Source organism: Triticum urartu, chromosome 5A, assembly GCF_056163025.1.
Source record: "Triticum urartu cultivar PI428250 chromosome 5A, HENAU_Tu73, whole genome shotgun sequence".
In the NCBI taxonomy this organism is placed as follows: domain Eukaryota; kingdom Viridiplantae; phylum Streptophyta; class Magnoliopsida; order Poales; family Poaceae; genus Triticum; species Triticum urartu.
This window is the reverse complement of record NC_141877.1, coordinates 133,091,789-133,109,925: the sequence shown is the minus strand read 5'-3', so window position 1 is coordinate 133,109,925 and position 18,137 is coordinate 133,091,789. Positions and strand designations below refer to the sequence as shown.

Below are 18,137 nucleotides of genomic sequence, written 5' to 3'. Positions count from 1 at the left end.
AGGGGAGTGCCCATACCCGATATTCAGTTCTTCTTTGTTGGTGAAGAAGGTGTTGGTGATGATGGATAGTGGCACATCGAGCGTAGGAGATCCTCTAATTTGCGGATAATGCCCTTGAGTGCGATGATATGCTCCTTCAACAAAATATTTTCACTTGTGAGATACTTGTTTTGAATGTGAGCTAACTCAATCATCTTGAAAGCTTAAATCTCCGTTGGGGTAAAGAGATTGTGATGAGGTTGAAGGATGTCTTCTTCTACTACTGCCGGAACTTGATCCCCCATGGCCTTCTTGATCCCATCATCCTTGTTGATCTCTCCGGGCTCTTCTCTTCTCATCTCTATCTTCATTAGCCAAGCATCGTTGCCCTCATTGTTGGAGGAGGAAGGAGACGACATGATGCCTGGCCTTGACAACCCTGGCAGAAAACAACTCGAAACAAAAGCAGGAGATATTTGTGTGGTACGGTGATCAAAACCTTCGAGAGATTATATAATGAATTTTTACCGACCAAAAGAAGTATCGTGCAAGAAAATGGAGTCCGTAGAGCACACGAGGTGCCCATGAGGCAGGGGGCACGCCCTCCACCCTTGTGGACGCCTCGTGTCCTTCCCGGACTGCTTCTTATTTTCCTATTTCCTTAAATATTCCAAAACGGAGAAAAATTGCTATTAGAACTGTTTTGGAGTCGGTTTACTTACCGTACCTCATACTTATTCCTTTTCGGAGTCTGAAATGTTCTGGAAAGTGTCCCTTATGTATTCCTCCGGGGTTACGGTTTTAATAACATTAGTTTCAACATTTATAGGATTAACTGAGATATAATGTTTGATTCTTTGACCGTTCACCACCCTTGGATTTGTACCTTCGAAGTTGATGATTTTTATGGCACCGGAACGATAGACCTCCTCGATAACGTAAGGACCTTCCCATTTTGAGAGGAGTTTGCCTGCAAAAAATCTTAAACGAGAGTTGTATAACAATACATAATCACCTACATTAAACTCACGTTTTTGTATCCTTTTGTCATGCCACCTTTTAACTTTTTCCTTGAACAGTTTGGCATTCTCATAGGCCTGGGTTCTCCATTCATCAAGTGAGCTAATGTCAAAAAGCCTCTTCTCACCGGCAAGTTTGAAATCATAATTGTGCTCTTTAATGGCCCAATATGCCTTATGTTCTAGTTCGAGAGGTAAGTGACATGCTTTACCATAAACCATTTTATACGGAGACATGCCCATATGATTTTTATATGCAGTTCTATAAGCCCATAATGCATCATCAAGTTTCTTGGACCAATTCTTTCTAGATCTATTAATAGTCTTTTGCAAAATTAATTTAATCTCTCTATTACTCAATTCTACGTGGCCACTAGATTGTGGGTGGTATGGAGATGCAATTCTACGGTTAACATCATACTTAGAAAGCATTTTATGAAAAGCACCATGAATAAAATGTGAACCACCATCAGTCATAAGATATCTAGGGACTCCAAACCTCGGAAAAATAACTTCTTTAAGCATCTTAATAGAGGTGTTATGATCAGTACTACTAGTTGGAATAGCTTCTACCCACTTAGTAACGTAATCAACAGCAACTAAAATATGTGTATACCCATTAGAGGAAGGAAATGGTCCCATATAATCAAAGCCCCAAACATCAAATGGTTCGATAACAAGTGAATAATTCATAGGCATTTCTTGACGTCTACTAATATTACCAATTCTTTGACATTCATAATAATACAAGACAAACTTACAGGCATCTTTGAAGAGAGTAGGCCAATAAAAACCGGATTGCAATACCTTATGTGCAGTTCTATCTCCAGCATGGTGTCCTCCATAAGCCTCGGAGTGACACTTGTGTAGGATCTGTTCCTGTTCATGCTCAGGTACACAACGTCTAATAACACCATCTACTCCTTCTTTATAATGGTGTGGGTCATCACAAAAGTAATGTCTTAAGTCATAGAAGAACTTTTTCTTTTGTTGGTATGTGAAACTAGGTGGTATAAATTTAGCAACAATATAATTAGCATAATCAGCATACCATGGAGCAGTACGAAAAGCATTTATGACAGCTAGTTGTTCATCAGGAAAGCTATCATCAATAGGTAGTGGGTCATCAAGAACATTCTCTAACCTAGACAAGTTGTCTGCAACGAGGTTCTCAGCTCCCTTTCTATCAATAATATGCAAATCAAATTCTTGTAGCAAGAGAACCCATCTAATAAGTCTAGGTTTAGCATCTTTCTTTTCCATGAGATATTTAATAGCGGCATGATCAGTGTGAACAGTTACTTTAGAATCAACTATATAAGATCTGAACTTATCACACGCAAATACAACTGCTAAAAATTCCTTCTCGATAGTAGCATAATTTCTCTGGGCATTGTCCAGAGTCTTACTAGCATATTGGATAAAATTTAAATTCTTGTCAACTCATTGTCCTAAAACAGCCCCTACAGCATAATCACTAGCATCACACATAATTTCAAATGGTAAATTCCAATCAGGAGGCTGAACAATAGGTGCAGAAATCAAAGCTTTCTTAAGTATTTCAAATGCTTCTACACAATCATCATCAAAGGCAAAAGGAACATCTTTTTGTAAGAGATTAGTCAGAGGCCTAGAAATTTTAGAGAAGTCCTTAATGAACCTCCTATAAAAACCGGCATGAGCAAGGAAACTTCTTATACCTTTAATGTCCTTAGGACACGACATCTTTTCAATAGCATCAACCTTAGCTTTATCACTTCAATACCTCTTTTAGAAACTTTATGCCCCAAGAAAATACATTCATTAACCATAAAGTGGCAGTTCTCCCAATTCAAGACAAGATTAGTTTCTTCACATCTCTGCAAAACTCGATCAAGGTTGCTTAAGCAATCATCAAAAGAAGTTCCATATACGGAGAAATCATCCATGAATACCTCAACAATCTTTTCACAAAAGTCATAGAATATAGCAGTCATACATCTTTGAAAGGTAGCAGGTGCATTGCATAAACCAAAAGGCATACGTCTATAAGCAAAGGTACCGAAAGGGAAAGTAAAAGTTGTCTGTTCTTGATCCTCTTTTGACACAGGTATTTGAGAGAAACCGGAATAACCATCTAGAAAGCAAAAATGTGTATGTTTGGATAATCTTTCTAGCATTTGATCAATAAAAGGTAAAGGGTAATGATCCTTTTTAGTAGCTTTATTTAATTTGCAGAAATCAATTACCATTCTATAACCTGTAACAATTCTTTGTGGAATCAATTCATCTTTATCATTAGGAACAACAATAATACCTCCCTTCTTAGGGACACAATGGACAGGACTTACCCACTGACTATCAGCAACAGGATAAATTATACCTGCCTCCAGAAACTTTAGTATTTCTTTTCTCACCACTTCTTTCCTCTTAGGATTTAACTGTCGTTGGTGATCAACAACTAGTTTCACGTCTTTCTCCAATTTTATTTTGTGCTGGCGTAGAGTGGGAATAATGCCCTTAAGATCATCAAGAGTATATCCAATAGCAGCACGGTGCTTCTTCAGAGTTTTCAATAATTTCTTTTCTTCATGCTCTGAAAGGTTAGCGCTAATAAGAACACGATATATCTCTTTCTCATCAAGATAAGCATATTTAAGAGCATCAGGCAATGGTTTAAGCTCAAACACGGGATCACCCTTGGGTGGAGGAGGATCCCCTAGGATTTCAACAGGCAAGTTGTGTTTCAAAATAGGTCCCTGTTTAAAGAATACTTCATCTATTTCCCTTCTTTCATTCATAAACATATCATTTTCATGGTCTAGCAAATATTGTTCTAAAGGATCATTAGGAGGCACGGCAATAGAAGCAAGACCAATAATTTCATCTTTACTAGGCAATTCTTTATCATGGGGTTGTCTATGAAATTTAGCAAAGTTAAATTCATGAGACATATCCCCTAAATCAACAGAAAGAATATCCTTATTGCAGTCTATCTTAGCATTAACAATATTCAAGAAGGTCTACCAAATATAATGGGACACAAGTTATCTTGTGGGGAACCAAGAACAAGAAAATCAGCAGGATATTTAACTTTCCCACACAAGACTTCAACATCTCTAACAATCCCAACTGGTGAAATAGTGTCTCTATTAGCAAGCTTAATTGTAACATCAATTTCCTCTATCTCAGCAGGTGCAATATCGTGCATAATTTCTTTATATAAGGAATGAGGTATTGCACTTGCACTAGCACCCATATCACATAAGCCATGATAGCAATGATCTCCTATTTTAACTGAAATAACAGGCATGCCTACAACAGGTCTATGTTTATGTTTAGTGTCGGGTCTAGCAATTCTAGCAGCTTCATCACAGAAGTAAATCACATGCCCATCAATATTATCGGCCAAGAGATCTTTAACCATAGAAATACTAGGTTCAACTTTAATTTGCTCAGAGGGTGTAGGTGTTCTAGTATTACTCTTATGAACCACAATTGAAGCTTTAGCATGATCCTTTATTCTAACAGGGAAAGGTGGTTTCTCAATATAAGCAGTAGGAACAACAGAATCATTATAAGTGATAGTCTTTTCTTCAACTTTAATAGGTGTAAATACTTTTACTTCAATGGGAGGATTATATTTAAAGTTTTAAACCACTTCTCCTTAGGGAGATCAACATGACTAGCAAAGGATTCACAGAAAGAAGCTACAATCTCATAGTCAAGTCCATATTTAGTGCTAAATTCACGGAAAGCATCGGTATCCATAAAAGTTTTAACACAATCAAACTTAGGTGTTATACCTGACTCCTTACCTTCGTCGAGATCCTAGTCTTCAGAGTTGCGTTTAATTCTTTCCAATAAATCCCATTTGAATTCAATAGTCTTCATCATAAAAGAGTCAGTACAAGAAGTATCGAGCATGGAGCGATTATCGAGAGAAAGCCGAGCATAAATTTTTTGAATAATAATTTCTCTTGAGAGCTCATGATTGGGGCATGAATATAACATTGACTTAAGCCTCCCCCAAGCTTGAGCGATGCTTTCTCCTTCACGAGGCCAAATATTATATATAATTACGATCACGATGAACAAGATGCATCGGATAAAACTTCTGATGAAATTCCAATTTCAATCAGTTGTAGTTCCATGATCCCATATCATCACATAGCCTAAACCATGTCAATGCCTTCCCCTTCAAAGATAAAGGGAAGACCTTCTTCTTGATAACATCCTTGGGCATACCTGCAAGCTTAAATAATCCACAAACTTCGTCCACATAGATTAGGTGCAAATTGGGATGTAATGTTCCATCACCTGTGAAAGGATTGCTAGCAGTTTCTCTATCATACCCGAAGGAATTTCAAAGTAAACATTTTCAGTAGGTTCAGTAGGTTGAGGAGCAACTCTTTGCTCTACTGGTCAGGGTAAAGATACCCCGAACAAGCCCCTCAAAGGATTATGTTCCATAGTAACAAGTGACAGTAAATTTCAGCACACTATATAAATTTTTCCTTACCAAATTCCACCTACCGGAGGTGCTTCACTCCCCGGCAACGGCGCCAGAAAAGAGTCTTGATGACCCACAAGTGTAGGGGATCTATCATATCCTTTTCGATAAGTAAAAGTGTCGAACCCAACGAGGAGCAGAAGGAAATGATAAGAGGTTTTCAGCAAGGTATTCTCTGCAAGCACTGAAATTATCGATAACAGATAGTTTTGTGATAAGATAATTTGTAACGGGTAACAAGTAAATAAAGTAAATAAGGTGTGGGTCAATGGCCCAATCCTCTTTGTAGCAAAGGACAAGCCTAGACAAACTCTTATATAAAGGAAAACGCTCCTGAGGACACATGGGAATTATCGTCAAGCTAGTTTTCATCACGTTCATATGATTCGCGTTCGGTACTTTGATAATTTGATATGTGGGTGGACCGATGCTTGGGTACTGGCCTTTCTTGGACAAGCATCCCACTTATGATTAACCCCTATTGCAAGCATCAGCAACTACAAAAGAAGTATTAAGGTAAACCTAACCATAGCAGGGGGCACCCCATAGACACACAAGTTGATCATTGATTTTTTGGCCGTGTGCGGTGCCCCCCTCCACCATAATCCACCTCAGTCATATCGTAGCGGTGCTTAGGCAAAGCCCTGTTCCGGTAGCAACATCATCACCGTCATCACGCCGTCGTGCTAACGAAACTCTCCCTTGAAGCTCTACTAGATCGTGAGTTCACAGGACGTCACCGAGCTGAACGTGTGCAGATCGCGGAGGTGCCGTACCTTCGGTGCTAGATTGGTCGATCGTGAAGACGTACGACTACATCAACCGCGTTATTATAACGCTTCCGCTTATGGTCTACGAGGGTACGTAGACGATACTCTCCCCTCTCGTTGCTATGCATCACCATGATCTTGCGTGTGCGTAGGAATTTTTTTGAAATTACTGCGTTCCCCAACAAAGAGCTCAAGCTTGGGGATGCCCAAGGCACCCCAAGTAAATATTCAAGGAGACTCAAGCGTCTAAGCTTGGGGATGCCCCGGAAGGCATCCCATCTTTCTTCAACAAGTATCGGTATGTTTTCGTCTTCGTTTCGTTCACGTGATATGTGAAATCTTGGAGCGTCTTTTGTGTTTATTTTTCACTTTTATTTTATGCACCATGCTGGTATGAGATAGTTCATGGTTGATTTATAGAATGCTCATTGCACTTCACTTATATCTTTTGAGTGTGGCTTTATAGAATGCTTCATGTGCTTCACTTATATCATCTGAAGTTTGGATTGCCTGTTTCTCTTCACATAGAAAACCGTTGTTTGTAGAATGCTTTTTTGCTTCACTTATATTTATCAGAGCATGGTCTTTTGAGAAAGAATTAAACTCTCGTGCTTCACTTATATCTATTTAGAGAGTCAAAAGGAATTGGTCATTTGCATGGTTAGTCATAAAACTTATGGATCACTGAATATGATATGTTTGATTCCTTGCAATAGTTTTGCGATATAGAGATGGTAATATGTGGGAGGTACTAGTAAACGGTTGTGGTTAGTAGGAATATTGGTGTTAAGGTTTGTGATTCCCGAAGCATGCACATATGTTATCTCGTTATGATATGAAGTTGGAGCATGATTTATTAATGATTGTCTTCCTTATGAGTGGCAGTTGGGGACGAGCAATGGTCTTTTCCTACCAATCCATCCCCCTAGGGGCATGCGTAGTAGTACTTTGCTTCGAGGGATAATATACTTTTGCAATAAGTATATGAGTTCTTTATGACTAATGTGAGTCCATGGATTATATGCACTCCTACCTTCCTGCAATTTGCTAGCCTCTACGGTACCGTGCATTGCCCTTTCTCACCTCGAGAGTTGGTGCAAACTTCGCAGGTGCATCCAAACCCCGTGATATGATACGCTCTATCACACATAAGTCTTATTATATCTTCCTCAAAACAGCCACCATACCTACCTATTATGGCTTTTCCATGACCATTCCGAGATATATTGTCATGCAACTTCCACCTCTTCTGTTTGATGACTTGAGCATTCATTGTCATATTGCTTTGCATGATCATATAGCTGACATAGTAGTTGTGGCTCAGCCACCGTTCATTATTTTTCATACATGTTACGCTAGATCATTGCACATCCTAGTACATTGCCAGAGGCATTCATATAGAGTCATACTTTGTCATAGGTATCGAGTTGTAATTTTTATTTCTTTTGAGTTATAAGTAAACAGAAGTGTGATGATCATCATTATTCATTTTTAGAGCATTGCCCCGGTGAGGAAAGGATGATGGAGACTATGATTCCCGCACAAGTCGGGATGAGACTCCGGACAATGAGAGAAAAAATATAAAAAAAAAGAAAAACAAAGAGAGAAGGGGAATCTAATTCCACACTTGTGCTTCAAAGTAGCACCATGTTTTTCATATAGAGAGTCTCCTATGTAGTCACTTTCATATACTAGTGGGAATTTTTCATTATAGAACTTGGCTTGTATATTCCGATGATGGGCTTCCTGAAATGCCCGAGGTCTTCATGAGCAAGCAAGTTGGATGCACGCCCACTTAGTTTTTATATTGAGCTTTCATACACTTATAGCTCTTAGTGCATCCGTTGCATGGCAATCCCTACTCCTCACGTTGATATCAATTGATGGGCATCTCCATAGCCCGTTGGTTAGCTGCGTCGATGTGAGACTTTCTTACTTTTTTGACTTCTCTATATTTACCCCTATCATCATACTCTATTCCACCCGTAGTTCTATATCCATGGCTCACACTCATGTATTGCGCGAGGGTTGAAAAAGCTGAAGCGCGTTAAAAAGTATGAACCAATTGCTCGGCTTGTCATCGGGGTTATGCATGATAAATACTTTGTGTTAAGAAGACAGAGCATGACAAGACTATATGATTTTGTAGGGATAGCTTTCTTTAGCATTGATATTTTGAAAGACATGATTGTTTGTTGGGATGCATGAGTATTGATGTCTTTATGTCAAATTATAGACTATTGCTTTGAATCACTTATGTCTTAATATTCATGCCATGATTATATATATAATCAAGTTTATGCTAGGTAGCATTCCACATCAAAAATTATCTTTTTTATCACTTACCTACTCGAGTACGAGCAGGAATTAAGCTTGGGGATGCTGATACGTGTCCGTCGTATCTATAATTTTTGATTGTTTCATGTCAATATTATACAACTTTCACATATTTTTGGCGGCTTTTTATATAATTTATTAGACTAACCTTTTGATCCAGTGCCCAGTGCCAGTTCCTGTTTGTTACATTTTTTTTATTTCACAGAAAAACCATATCAAAGGAAGTCCAAATGTGATAAAAAATTACAGAGAATTATTTTGGAATATTTATGATTTTTGGGAGGTGGAATCGACGCAAATGGGGGCCCACAATGACCACAACCCACCAGGGCGCGCCGGGCACCCCTGGGGCGCCCAGGTATCTTGTGCCCTCCTCGAACATCAGTTGGGGCCCTTCTTCTGGCGCAACAAATATAATTTATGGAAAAAATCGTATAAAAATTTCAGCACAATCGGAGTTCCGGATCTTCCGGAATTTATGAAACCATGAAGGGCCAGATCCGGGAAGCGCGAAACAGAAGAGAACAGAGAGGGAGATCCAATCTCGGAGGTGGACCAGAGGGGGAACCCTCCTCCCATCTAGGGGGGAGGCCAAGGAAGAAGAAGAAGAAGGAGGGGGGCCTCTCCCCATCTCTCCTAGGGGGACAAGGATCGTGACGGTGATCTACATCAACAATCTTGCTACCGTCAACACCAACTCTCTCCCCCTCTATGCAGCGGTGTAACACCCATTCTCCCTGCTGTAATCTCTACTTAAACATGGTGCTCAACTCCATATATTATTTACCAATGATATTTGGCTATCCTATGATGTTTGAGTAGATCTGTTTTGTCCTGTGGGTTAATCGTGATCTTGGTTGGTATGATTGCATATTTTATTTATGGTGCTGTCCTACGATGCCCTCCGTCTCGCGCAAAAACGTGAGGGCCCCCCGCTGTAGGGTGTTGCAATACGTTCATGATTCGCTTATGGTGGGTTGCGAGAGTAACAGAAGGTTAAACCCGAGTAGCTGGGTTGTTGCATATGGGATAAAGAGGACTTGATACTTAGTGCTATGTTTGGGTTTCATGACCTTAATGATCTTTAGTAGTTGCGGATGCTTGCTAGGGGTCCAATCATAAGTGCATATGATCCAAGTAGAGAAAGTATGTTAGCTCATGCCTCTCCCTCATATAGAATTACAAGAATGATTACCTGTACTTGTTATCAATTGCCGAGGGACAAATGACTTTCTTGTTGACAAAAGCTATCCACTTTTATTACCTTGCAATTTATTCATAGTTTTATTCTTGCAAAGTACTCGTAGTTTTATTTTTGCAAAATAGTTTCATACTTGTTTTAGGTAAAGCAAACGTTAAGTGTGCGTAGAGTGTATCGGTGGTCGATAGAACTTAAGAGAATATTTGTTCTACCTTTAGCTCCTCGTTCGGTTCGACACTCTTATTTATCGAAGAAAGATACAAACAATCCCCTATACTTGTGGATTATCACTCCTCAACCTTCGTCCATCACGTGCCATCACCAACAATACCCCCTTTTTCATGTTGCATGGCATACCCCCCACGTACGACCATTTGCGTACTTTTGGGTGCCCCTATTACCCTAACCTATATGCCACCACGCCCCACAAATTAGCCCCGCAGTCCCGACGTTGCGTCCTCCTCGGTCTCCCTCGTGAGCACAAATTCTATTGTTGCCTCGACCTCGAGACATGGCAAGTCATCACTTCCCGGCATGTCATTTTTGACAAGAGCGTTTTTCCATACACCAATGCCATACCGGCCTCCCGTGCCACAAACAATCCCGTGAACAGATCCCCACACCCGATCCTCCTCGGTTACCCCCCACCCAACCCGATCGCACCCGTCGGCGCATCTACCTCGTACGCCACAACCAATCCAACAGCCCCCCCTATCCCCTCCGGGATCGCCGCCTGCCAGCTCTGCTAGCGCATCAGTCGCTGGATCAACGCCCACTACTCTCCCTCCACCCGTGGATCCCCAACCACCAATCCCGTGCCCTCTCCCAGCCCGTTGTCGGCCACCACTCGCGACACCGACCCCCCGGCCATTTCATGCTCGCCACTTGTCCGCCCGCTACCGCCTCGCGTCATACCAATTATGCCTCGTCGTAACACCCACGCCATGCAGACTCGCAGCCAGTCCGGCTTTCAGCAACCTAAAAATCTCTCCTCCCCACATTCTCTCACAGCCATGGCCACCAGCACCTCCATCTCACCCATCCCTTCCAACTACAAGCAGTCTCTCAAAGATCCGAATTGGTACGCCGCCATGTGTGATGAGTATCGTGCTTTGTTGCAAAACAATACGTGGTCTCTTGTTGCTCGTCCTGTAGGTGTTCATACGGTGACCGGGAAGTGGGTCTTCCGCCACAAGCTGCACCCCGACGGCACTCTAGCCCGTTACAAGGCAAGATAGGTGCTCCAAGGATTCACTCAACGGCCTGGCATTAACTTTGGTGAGACCTTCAGTCCGGTGGTCAAGCCAGCGACGATCCGGGTCGTCCTCAGCCTCACTGTGTCGTCGAGCTGGCTTGTTCACCAACTGGAGGTGAAGAACGCCTTCTTGCATGACGAGCTCGACACCACCGTCTACAGCCAGCAACCTTCGGGGTTTGTCGACGCCGATCGGCCCACACACATCTGCCATCTCCGCAAGTCGCTCTACGGACTCCGACAGGCCCCGTGGGCGAGGTTCCAACACTTCCACACCTTCATTCTTTCGCCCGGCTTCCATGCGTCCAAGTGCGACTCCTCGCTTTTCATACTCCAGAGCGCCGCCGGCACGGCATATCTATTGCTTTACGTCGATGACATACTACTCACAGCCAGCTCCGCCCACCTGCTATGCTCCACCATCGCCACTCTGCACGCTGAGTTCACCATGACCGACCTTGGTGAGCTGCACCACTTTCTCGGCATCACCACGCATCGCACCGCCACCGGTCTCTTCCTTTCGCAGCAGCAGTACGCCCTCGAGATACTCGACCGCGCCGCCATGCTCAACTGCAAGCCTGGCGCCACGCCAGCCGACACCAAAAGCAAGCTCTCATCGCTCGTCGGGGCTCCTGTCTCCGATCCCGCGTTGTACGGGAGCTTGGCCGACGCCCTGCAATATTTGACATTGACGCGGCCGGACCTTGCTTACGCCATCCAGCAACTGTGCCTGTTAATGCATGACCCGCACGAGGCACACCTCACTCTCCTCAAGTGCGTTCTATGATACGTGTGCGGCTCTGCTCACCTCGGGCTCCATCTACGGCGCAGCAGCGACACCAACCTCATGGCCTACTCCGACGCCGACTGGGCGGGATGCCCGAACACGCGATGCTCCATGTCAGGCTTCTGCGTCTTCCTCGACGACAATCTCATCTCTTGGTCATCCAAGAGGCAGCACATGGTGTCGCGGTCCAGCGCGGAGGTGGGGTGTCGCACACCTGTTGGCTCCGACAGCTTCTCCATGAGCTGCATCGACCGCCAGCGAGCATGACGATCATCTACTGCGATAACGTCAGCGCCATGTACCTCTCCTCCAACCCAGTGCAACACCAGCGCACCAAGCACGTGGAGATCGACCTCCACTTCGTCTGCGAGCGCGTGTCCTTCGGCGACGTGCACGTACTCCAGGTGCCCTCGACATCCCAGTTCGCCGACATCTTCACCAAAGGGTTGCCGACGGCTATCTTCACCGAGTTCCGATCCAGCCTCAACATTGTCGAAGACCCTGCTGCAGCTGCGGGGGGCTGTTGGAAGTCTTCCTCCACTCCTGACGCTGACTCGGGCACGTCCGCACGCCCACGGCCAACACGGTGATCGTGGTCACGTAGAGCTAGGCCACGATCCACTCTCTCTATTGTACACTCCTGTATACAAAGGGCCAGACCGACCCTATGATCAATAGTTATGCGGTGAATCCTATCATTCTTCTCGATGAAATTGCCAGCTTTGTTGAATTCTCTAACTAGTTTGGTAGTACCTGGGAAGGTACTGTCAGTCCTATCTGTACATGATGTGAAGTCGATTGTGAGTTCCAGTTTGGCTGTCTGGAACCTTGGCGTCGTCTAACCTAGATCAACGTCTATCTGGGATCTGGTGTTGAGTCGTAGCATCGATCGTGGATGTGTACACGTGTGCGCACCATGACACGTGCCTCCGCCCGGAACAGACAGCTGCCACCGTGGCTTGGCATCTCTCCTTCTTCAGTGCTTCCACCGCTCAGCGCCAGTACAAAATCAACCAGCACCCATGCAGTCAGTCACCGTTCTGCCCCACGTTATCCAGAGCACCGATCGTCCTTCAGAGCATCGATCCGAGCACCGTAGTGAACCCGCACGAGAAGATGCACGCCAGGGACGTGGGGAAAGTGGCCCGAGGGGAGCAGGCGCCGAGGCCGCCGCACGAGCCCGGCAGCGTAGTCGACTCGCCGCCGCCGCCTACGTCGAGCTGCGCACTGCGCCCTGCGACTTCCGGTTCCCGACCCAGAACCAGACGCGCCACTGCTGCGTGCGCTACCTCGAGTACCACCGGTGCATGAAGGCCAAGGAGGGTGACACGTCGGAGTGCGGCAAGTTCCAGCGCTACTACAGATCTCTCTGCCCCACGGATTGGGTAAGCAGGTTCATTCAGGTTCCGGTGCATAATACTATGCTGCTTCTTCTGCCTCGGGTCTCCATCGTCGTCGGCTGTTAAGAGGGAGTGTGATTTGCTTTGCAGGTTGTGGAGTGGAACGGGAATCTAATCTGCTGTATCATCTTAGGGAGCGAGTGACGACATGTCATTTCGATGTACCAGTAGTTACATAAGCACAGAGACAGCGGTCTGAATCTATGTTGTTGGCCCCTCCTTAAAATGCTTCCAGCTGGTAGTGTTTGCCATCTCAAGTTGATTCTTCACAAATACATTTTCCAGCTCCAAGTTTCTTCATGTCACAGCAATTGAGGTCCCTAACCTCAATTTTGGCTACGGTCTCCATTTATCAGATAGCTTCAATGGACACTAGAAGCATACGCGCGCCTTGCTGCGCCGCTTAAACTGCTACGGTGTCCAAGTCTGAAAAATATTAAACTGCTACTGTGCCAAGTCTGAAAAATATGCCTTGAATGCTACCATGAGCTATCCATCTCACTCTTTTTTAACCGAAATACTGCTTATAAATGTGTACTGGGAATTGTCGTAGCACTTGCTCTTACCTCGAGTTAACATCCAGACAATTGAAATAGATCGGATAATTGTCTAGTTGTGGAAGAGAAGTTCATATCAGTCCTAGGCACAAAGCATTTGACCAGCAGTGACCCTTTCTCCTTTCTGAGATGGATATCATCTCTCACAACCAAGCATTGGGCAATTCAAATGCCATGCAATAGAACGACACCAGATCGTTTAAATACTGAATGAGAAGTACCTTTTGTATTACATATACTAGAACGTATGAATAGCAACCACCTCTCGCAAACCGTACTTGATAAATGGTAGAGGAACAAAATTTCCAAAACAATAAAATTGAGAAAAGCAAATGATTAATTAATCTGCTAAAACTTAGGATGAATAACTAAGAAACACGGATACATGGTAATACGGTTTTTTTTTCTCAAAAGCAGCCATACGGGGACGTTAAGTATATATAGAACAAATAACAATATGCCATCTAATAAAGAGAAAAATAATAATGGGATGCAATTATACTGCCCCCTTTGTTGTCTCCCTGCCTGTCAATGGTTGAGTTGAATGAATCTAAATCTCCTCATACTGAGATCTTTGCAACATGCAAATACATACTATGCTAATATTGGAAATTGTGACAAACATAAACCTTCACTTCACCCGTGAAGGATTGGCTGCTGCCCCAGATATCATGCCCCTGGCCAACAAAAAGACAGCGACACCAGCAGCAAGAAGGAAAGACCCAAACACAAAGCGGCATCCACAGCAGGCGGAAGTTAAGCAAGAACTCAAGCACAAAGCGGCATCCACAGCAGGCGGAAGTTAAGCAAGAACCCCAAGCAGCAAAGGCACTCCGACAGCCGACAGCAATAGTTCAGCAGCAAAAAACTAATCAGAAAGAGGTGAGGGTGAGGTGATTTGTTTCTAAATATCATTATCTTGGTCAGTATTTAACAATCTGGCATTCTGTTTCGGAAGTGTATGGACAGGGAAAGCTCAGTACAGTGTTGACTTGCAGTGAAAGTGGATGGATGGTTTTTTGGTTCCATGAGGATGAACAATTCCTGCATGTTGTTTTGATTGGTCCTAGTCCATAAAGATATGGTGTAGATTATCACAAAGTTATCCATTTAACATTTAATTAACATTTTTCAATAATCTCAATCCAGTTTAGTGTAGTTTCTGTGAGATTTCAGTTCTGCGTAAAAATGCAGTTATATATGCAGTTTACCTGTATTCTTGCATCTCCAGACCAACTTCTGAGCAAGGGGCTTGAACAAACTGGGTGCACATACTTGCATATTTTGACTGACTCCTGAAAAAGCAAGGATATATTACTCAATCTATGTGTATTGTAACTGCAATATGATGCTTGGTCACATGAATGCATGCTTTGCTAAGTCTTCTAATTTCTGTGGTATGGTGTTCAGGTTTTTGGGGCCAAATTGCTACATATAGCATGCATTGCTAAATCTTGTAGCTTAATAGTTGGGACAAATTTTTGCTGCTGCTAGCTTGAATGCTTGACCATTTTGAAACCGTAATAAATCCATAGGAAACTCAAGAAGGGTTGTCTATAGGAAATTAATAGACATGACCATCTAACAATTACAATTTAGCTTGAAATAAAATGATTATCAGTACATAATCTGATTCCTAACCTTGTAATAACTCAAAATAATGCTGATTTGGAATGAGAAGCTTGTTTATTTCCCATTGCAGATCAATGTACTAAATTTGCATGTGATTCTACAAAGGACAAACTTTATCAAGCACATAATCTGTTTCCCACTCACATTTTCCTGGAGTACTCATATTGGTGATGCGGCAGGTATGAATTTTGTACTACTGCAAAAATCAAATCTGAATGAGGTGGGCGCTATGTTACCTGCTCAAGCTTCCTTGCTGCCGGGAGCAACTAACGGCAGAAAGTTGCGTTGGGGGACGAGATAGGGGAGGAATGAGTTGAAGGCGTACCTTGCTGCCACGAGGTGAGCTGTTTGGGAGCTTCAGCACCAGACGAGATGGCGTCACCCGTGCTCCCTTCTAGGGGCCGCTAGATAGAAGGGCCCAGCAGAACCGAAGGAAATCACCGCCGCCAAGCAGAACCGAACGAAAGTCCCGACACCAATTGTAGGCTGGCAACACAAGCGCTCCACGCAGCAGAGCAAAGAACAGCGCAGGCATGCAGCGACTAACATCCACGGTGGGTCAACGCCCCCTGTGGTTTGTGCATGAAGCGTTCAACTGAGTCACTCATGTTAAGTGAATATGGAGAGAAATATTAAGATAACAAAATATTGTAGTTCTGATTGAATAAGAATTCCAGTTGCTACTTGTATAAGTGTAGGGTTGAACATATTTTAATGGCAAAATGTTCCACTGTTTGCTTGAACGTTATGACTAAATAAGTGTTCTGGTAAGCTTTGAGCATTTGCAGAATTGAACAGAAGAACAACATATGCAGAATTATGAACAAAGCTGAACAAAACTGAACTGAATTCCACTTGTTGCTCCTAACACTTAACTAAATGGCACACAAGACTGAACTTGAACTGAACTAAATGACAATTATTGCCCAGAATTGACTAAACTGAATGGCACCCAAAATTAAACTTGAACTAAACTAAATGGCAACTATTGCCTGGAGTTGAGTTGAAATACTTGTTTACACTCTCACTTGAGTTAGAGCACATGTTTTCCAAAAAAGAACAAAAGTATTTCACCACAACCCAGAAAAAATGCCATCTGTGACCAGGCCCTGTAAATAAAAAATAGAAGTACAGTTTTTAGACAGAAATTATGATCTCTAGATTTGTAAACTAACTGAATATGAGTGAATCATTATGACTGAATGAATGCTCCAGTAACCTACAAGTTTCCAGTTTGCACCATGCAAGCAGCGTATTCAACTATGTATGACAAAAAAGCAGGCCACCACTATAGCTTGTACAGATTTTGTAGTTATACGGAAACATCATGTTCTCCGTCTTACTATGAAACTGCACCCCTTGTGAATCAGGCCACTCCAAAATGGTGTCCATAATTTGAATCAAAAATATAATTTTGGGCCACTGAAGTTGGTGTACACCACATAAGACCTAGGTATAAATTTCCATGAGAAGTGATTTCTATTTGGTTCCTGTGATAAGTAATAATCAGAAATAACACTCAACATGAGCTAAGCTAGCCAGGTAAGATTAGTCAACCTAATCCAGTTTCCTACTTAGGCCTTTAAATTATTTCTGCCGAGGGAAGCATGTTCAATTGCCTCTTATTTTTCTTACTCTTAGCTTCATATCAGTCGGCGCTTTTCCATCACCGGTGAACATTAAAAATGAATACAATTGCATGATCACATAGAAGTATAATTAAGTAGCAGCAGCATATACGATCTATAATAATGCAAAGCATAGCCAGACAACCATTCGATGCTGATTACAATCAAAGATGCAACAAAAGGTCAATGGAAATTGTTAATCTGACAAAAGAGTGAAAGCATCATTAATACTGGAAGAAAACTAAATATTATTCCCTCCGATCCAAAATAAGTGTGGCAGTTTTGAACGAACCCGGGCTCAAAACTGCGACACTTACTTTGGATTGGAGGTAGTAGAAAGAAAATATTTTTCTATAAAAAATAGATAGAACATGTCACCTGCAGCTCATACAAAATTAGCAGCATCCAAAGACAATCAACTATAATTCAAACTAAATATTTACCCCCAGCCACCAACAAAGGCAAATGAACTGGAAGCACAATGAGGTAAACCATAGGTGTCATACAACCCAAGTAACCAAGTACAGGATAAAGTTCTTCCAAGCCCAATCCCAAGCCCAAGCAAGTAAAAAAGGAGGCAATTTATCCATGAATTCAGACCAAGACAAAAGGAGAATAAAAGGTTCCAAACAGAGCATATAGGCAAACAAAGCATACAGGCCAAGACCCAAACATCAGAAAAACAAAATTGACGACGCGTTGGAAATTACTCTTAACCAAAACTTTTCTATTATTGATTCTCAAGGAAGTTCATCTTACTGTAAGCCTAAATTCTGTAATTCATGAGCAACCCCAATGGACTCAGATAAATCAAGGATGGAGCGATAAAAGACCTGAAGGAAATGGGGCATAATAAAATCCATAGCTCTGGTAAAAGGACGCCCTTCCAAAACAGCAGGTCAGTAGCCAAGCAAGCTCATAAAGTCATAATTCATATGATAAATTCAGGTATGCCACCTGCATCATTCAGTATGGCTATGATGAGAACCATGAATAATGCCAGAAGAACAAACCTGCAACCATAAAAGACAGCAAGATTACTGGTGGTGAAATACTGTCACAATTACCTACTATTGGATT

At 42.7% G+C, this 18,137-nt stretch overlaps 1 protein-coding gene and 1 long non-coding RNA gene across 12 annotated transcripts in view; one reads left to right on the top strand and one right to left on the bottom strand.

The window, feature by feature from the left end:
- Positions 1-12,838: 12,838 nt before the first annotated feature.
- LOC125508157 (uncharacterized) lies at positions 12,839-13,440 on the top strand. The gene is made up of 2 exons (XM_048672762.2): positions 12,839-13,225; positions 13,331-13,440. The coding sequence occupies exons 1-2, from the start codon at positions 12,863-12,865 to the stop codon at positions 13,382-13,384; spliced, it is 417 nt and encodes a 138-aa protein (XP_048528719.1). The 5' UTR covers positions 12,839-12,862; the 3' UTR covers positions 13,385-13,440.
- Positions 13,441-14,179: 739 nt separating this feature from the next.
- The window catches only part of LOC147970586 (uncharacterized), a 28,792-nt gene continuing 24,834 nt past the window's right edge, over positions 14,180-18,137 (bottom strand). For 7 of the 11 annotated variants that reach the window (XR_015604105.1, XR_015604108.1, XR_015604110.1 and 4 more), the window contains 2 exons: positions 15,755-18,070; positions 14,180-15,092 (listed from right to left, as the gene is read on the bottom strand). This is a non-coding gene — a long non-coding RNA (uncharacterized LOC147970586). The remainder of the gene's footprint in view (positions 15,093-15,754; positions 18,071-18,137) is intronic. The other 4 variants (XR_015604106.1, XR_015604113.1, XR_015604115.1 and 1 more) reach the window with 4 other exon arrangements.

Coding starts and splice junctions, on each gene's coding strand:
- LOC125508157 (XM_048672762.2), top strand. CDS start 12,863: ATGCAGTCAGTCACCGTTCTGCCCCACGTTATCCAGAGCACCGATCGT. Junction 13,226..13,330: donor CTCTCTGCCCCACGGATTGG/GTAAGCAGGTTC, acceptor TTTGCTTTGCAG/GTTGTGGAGTGGAACGGGAA.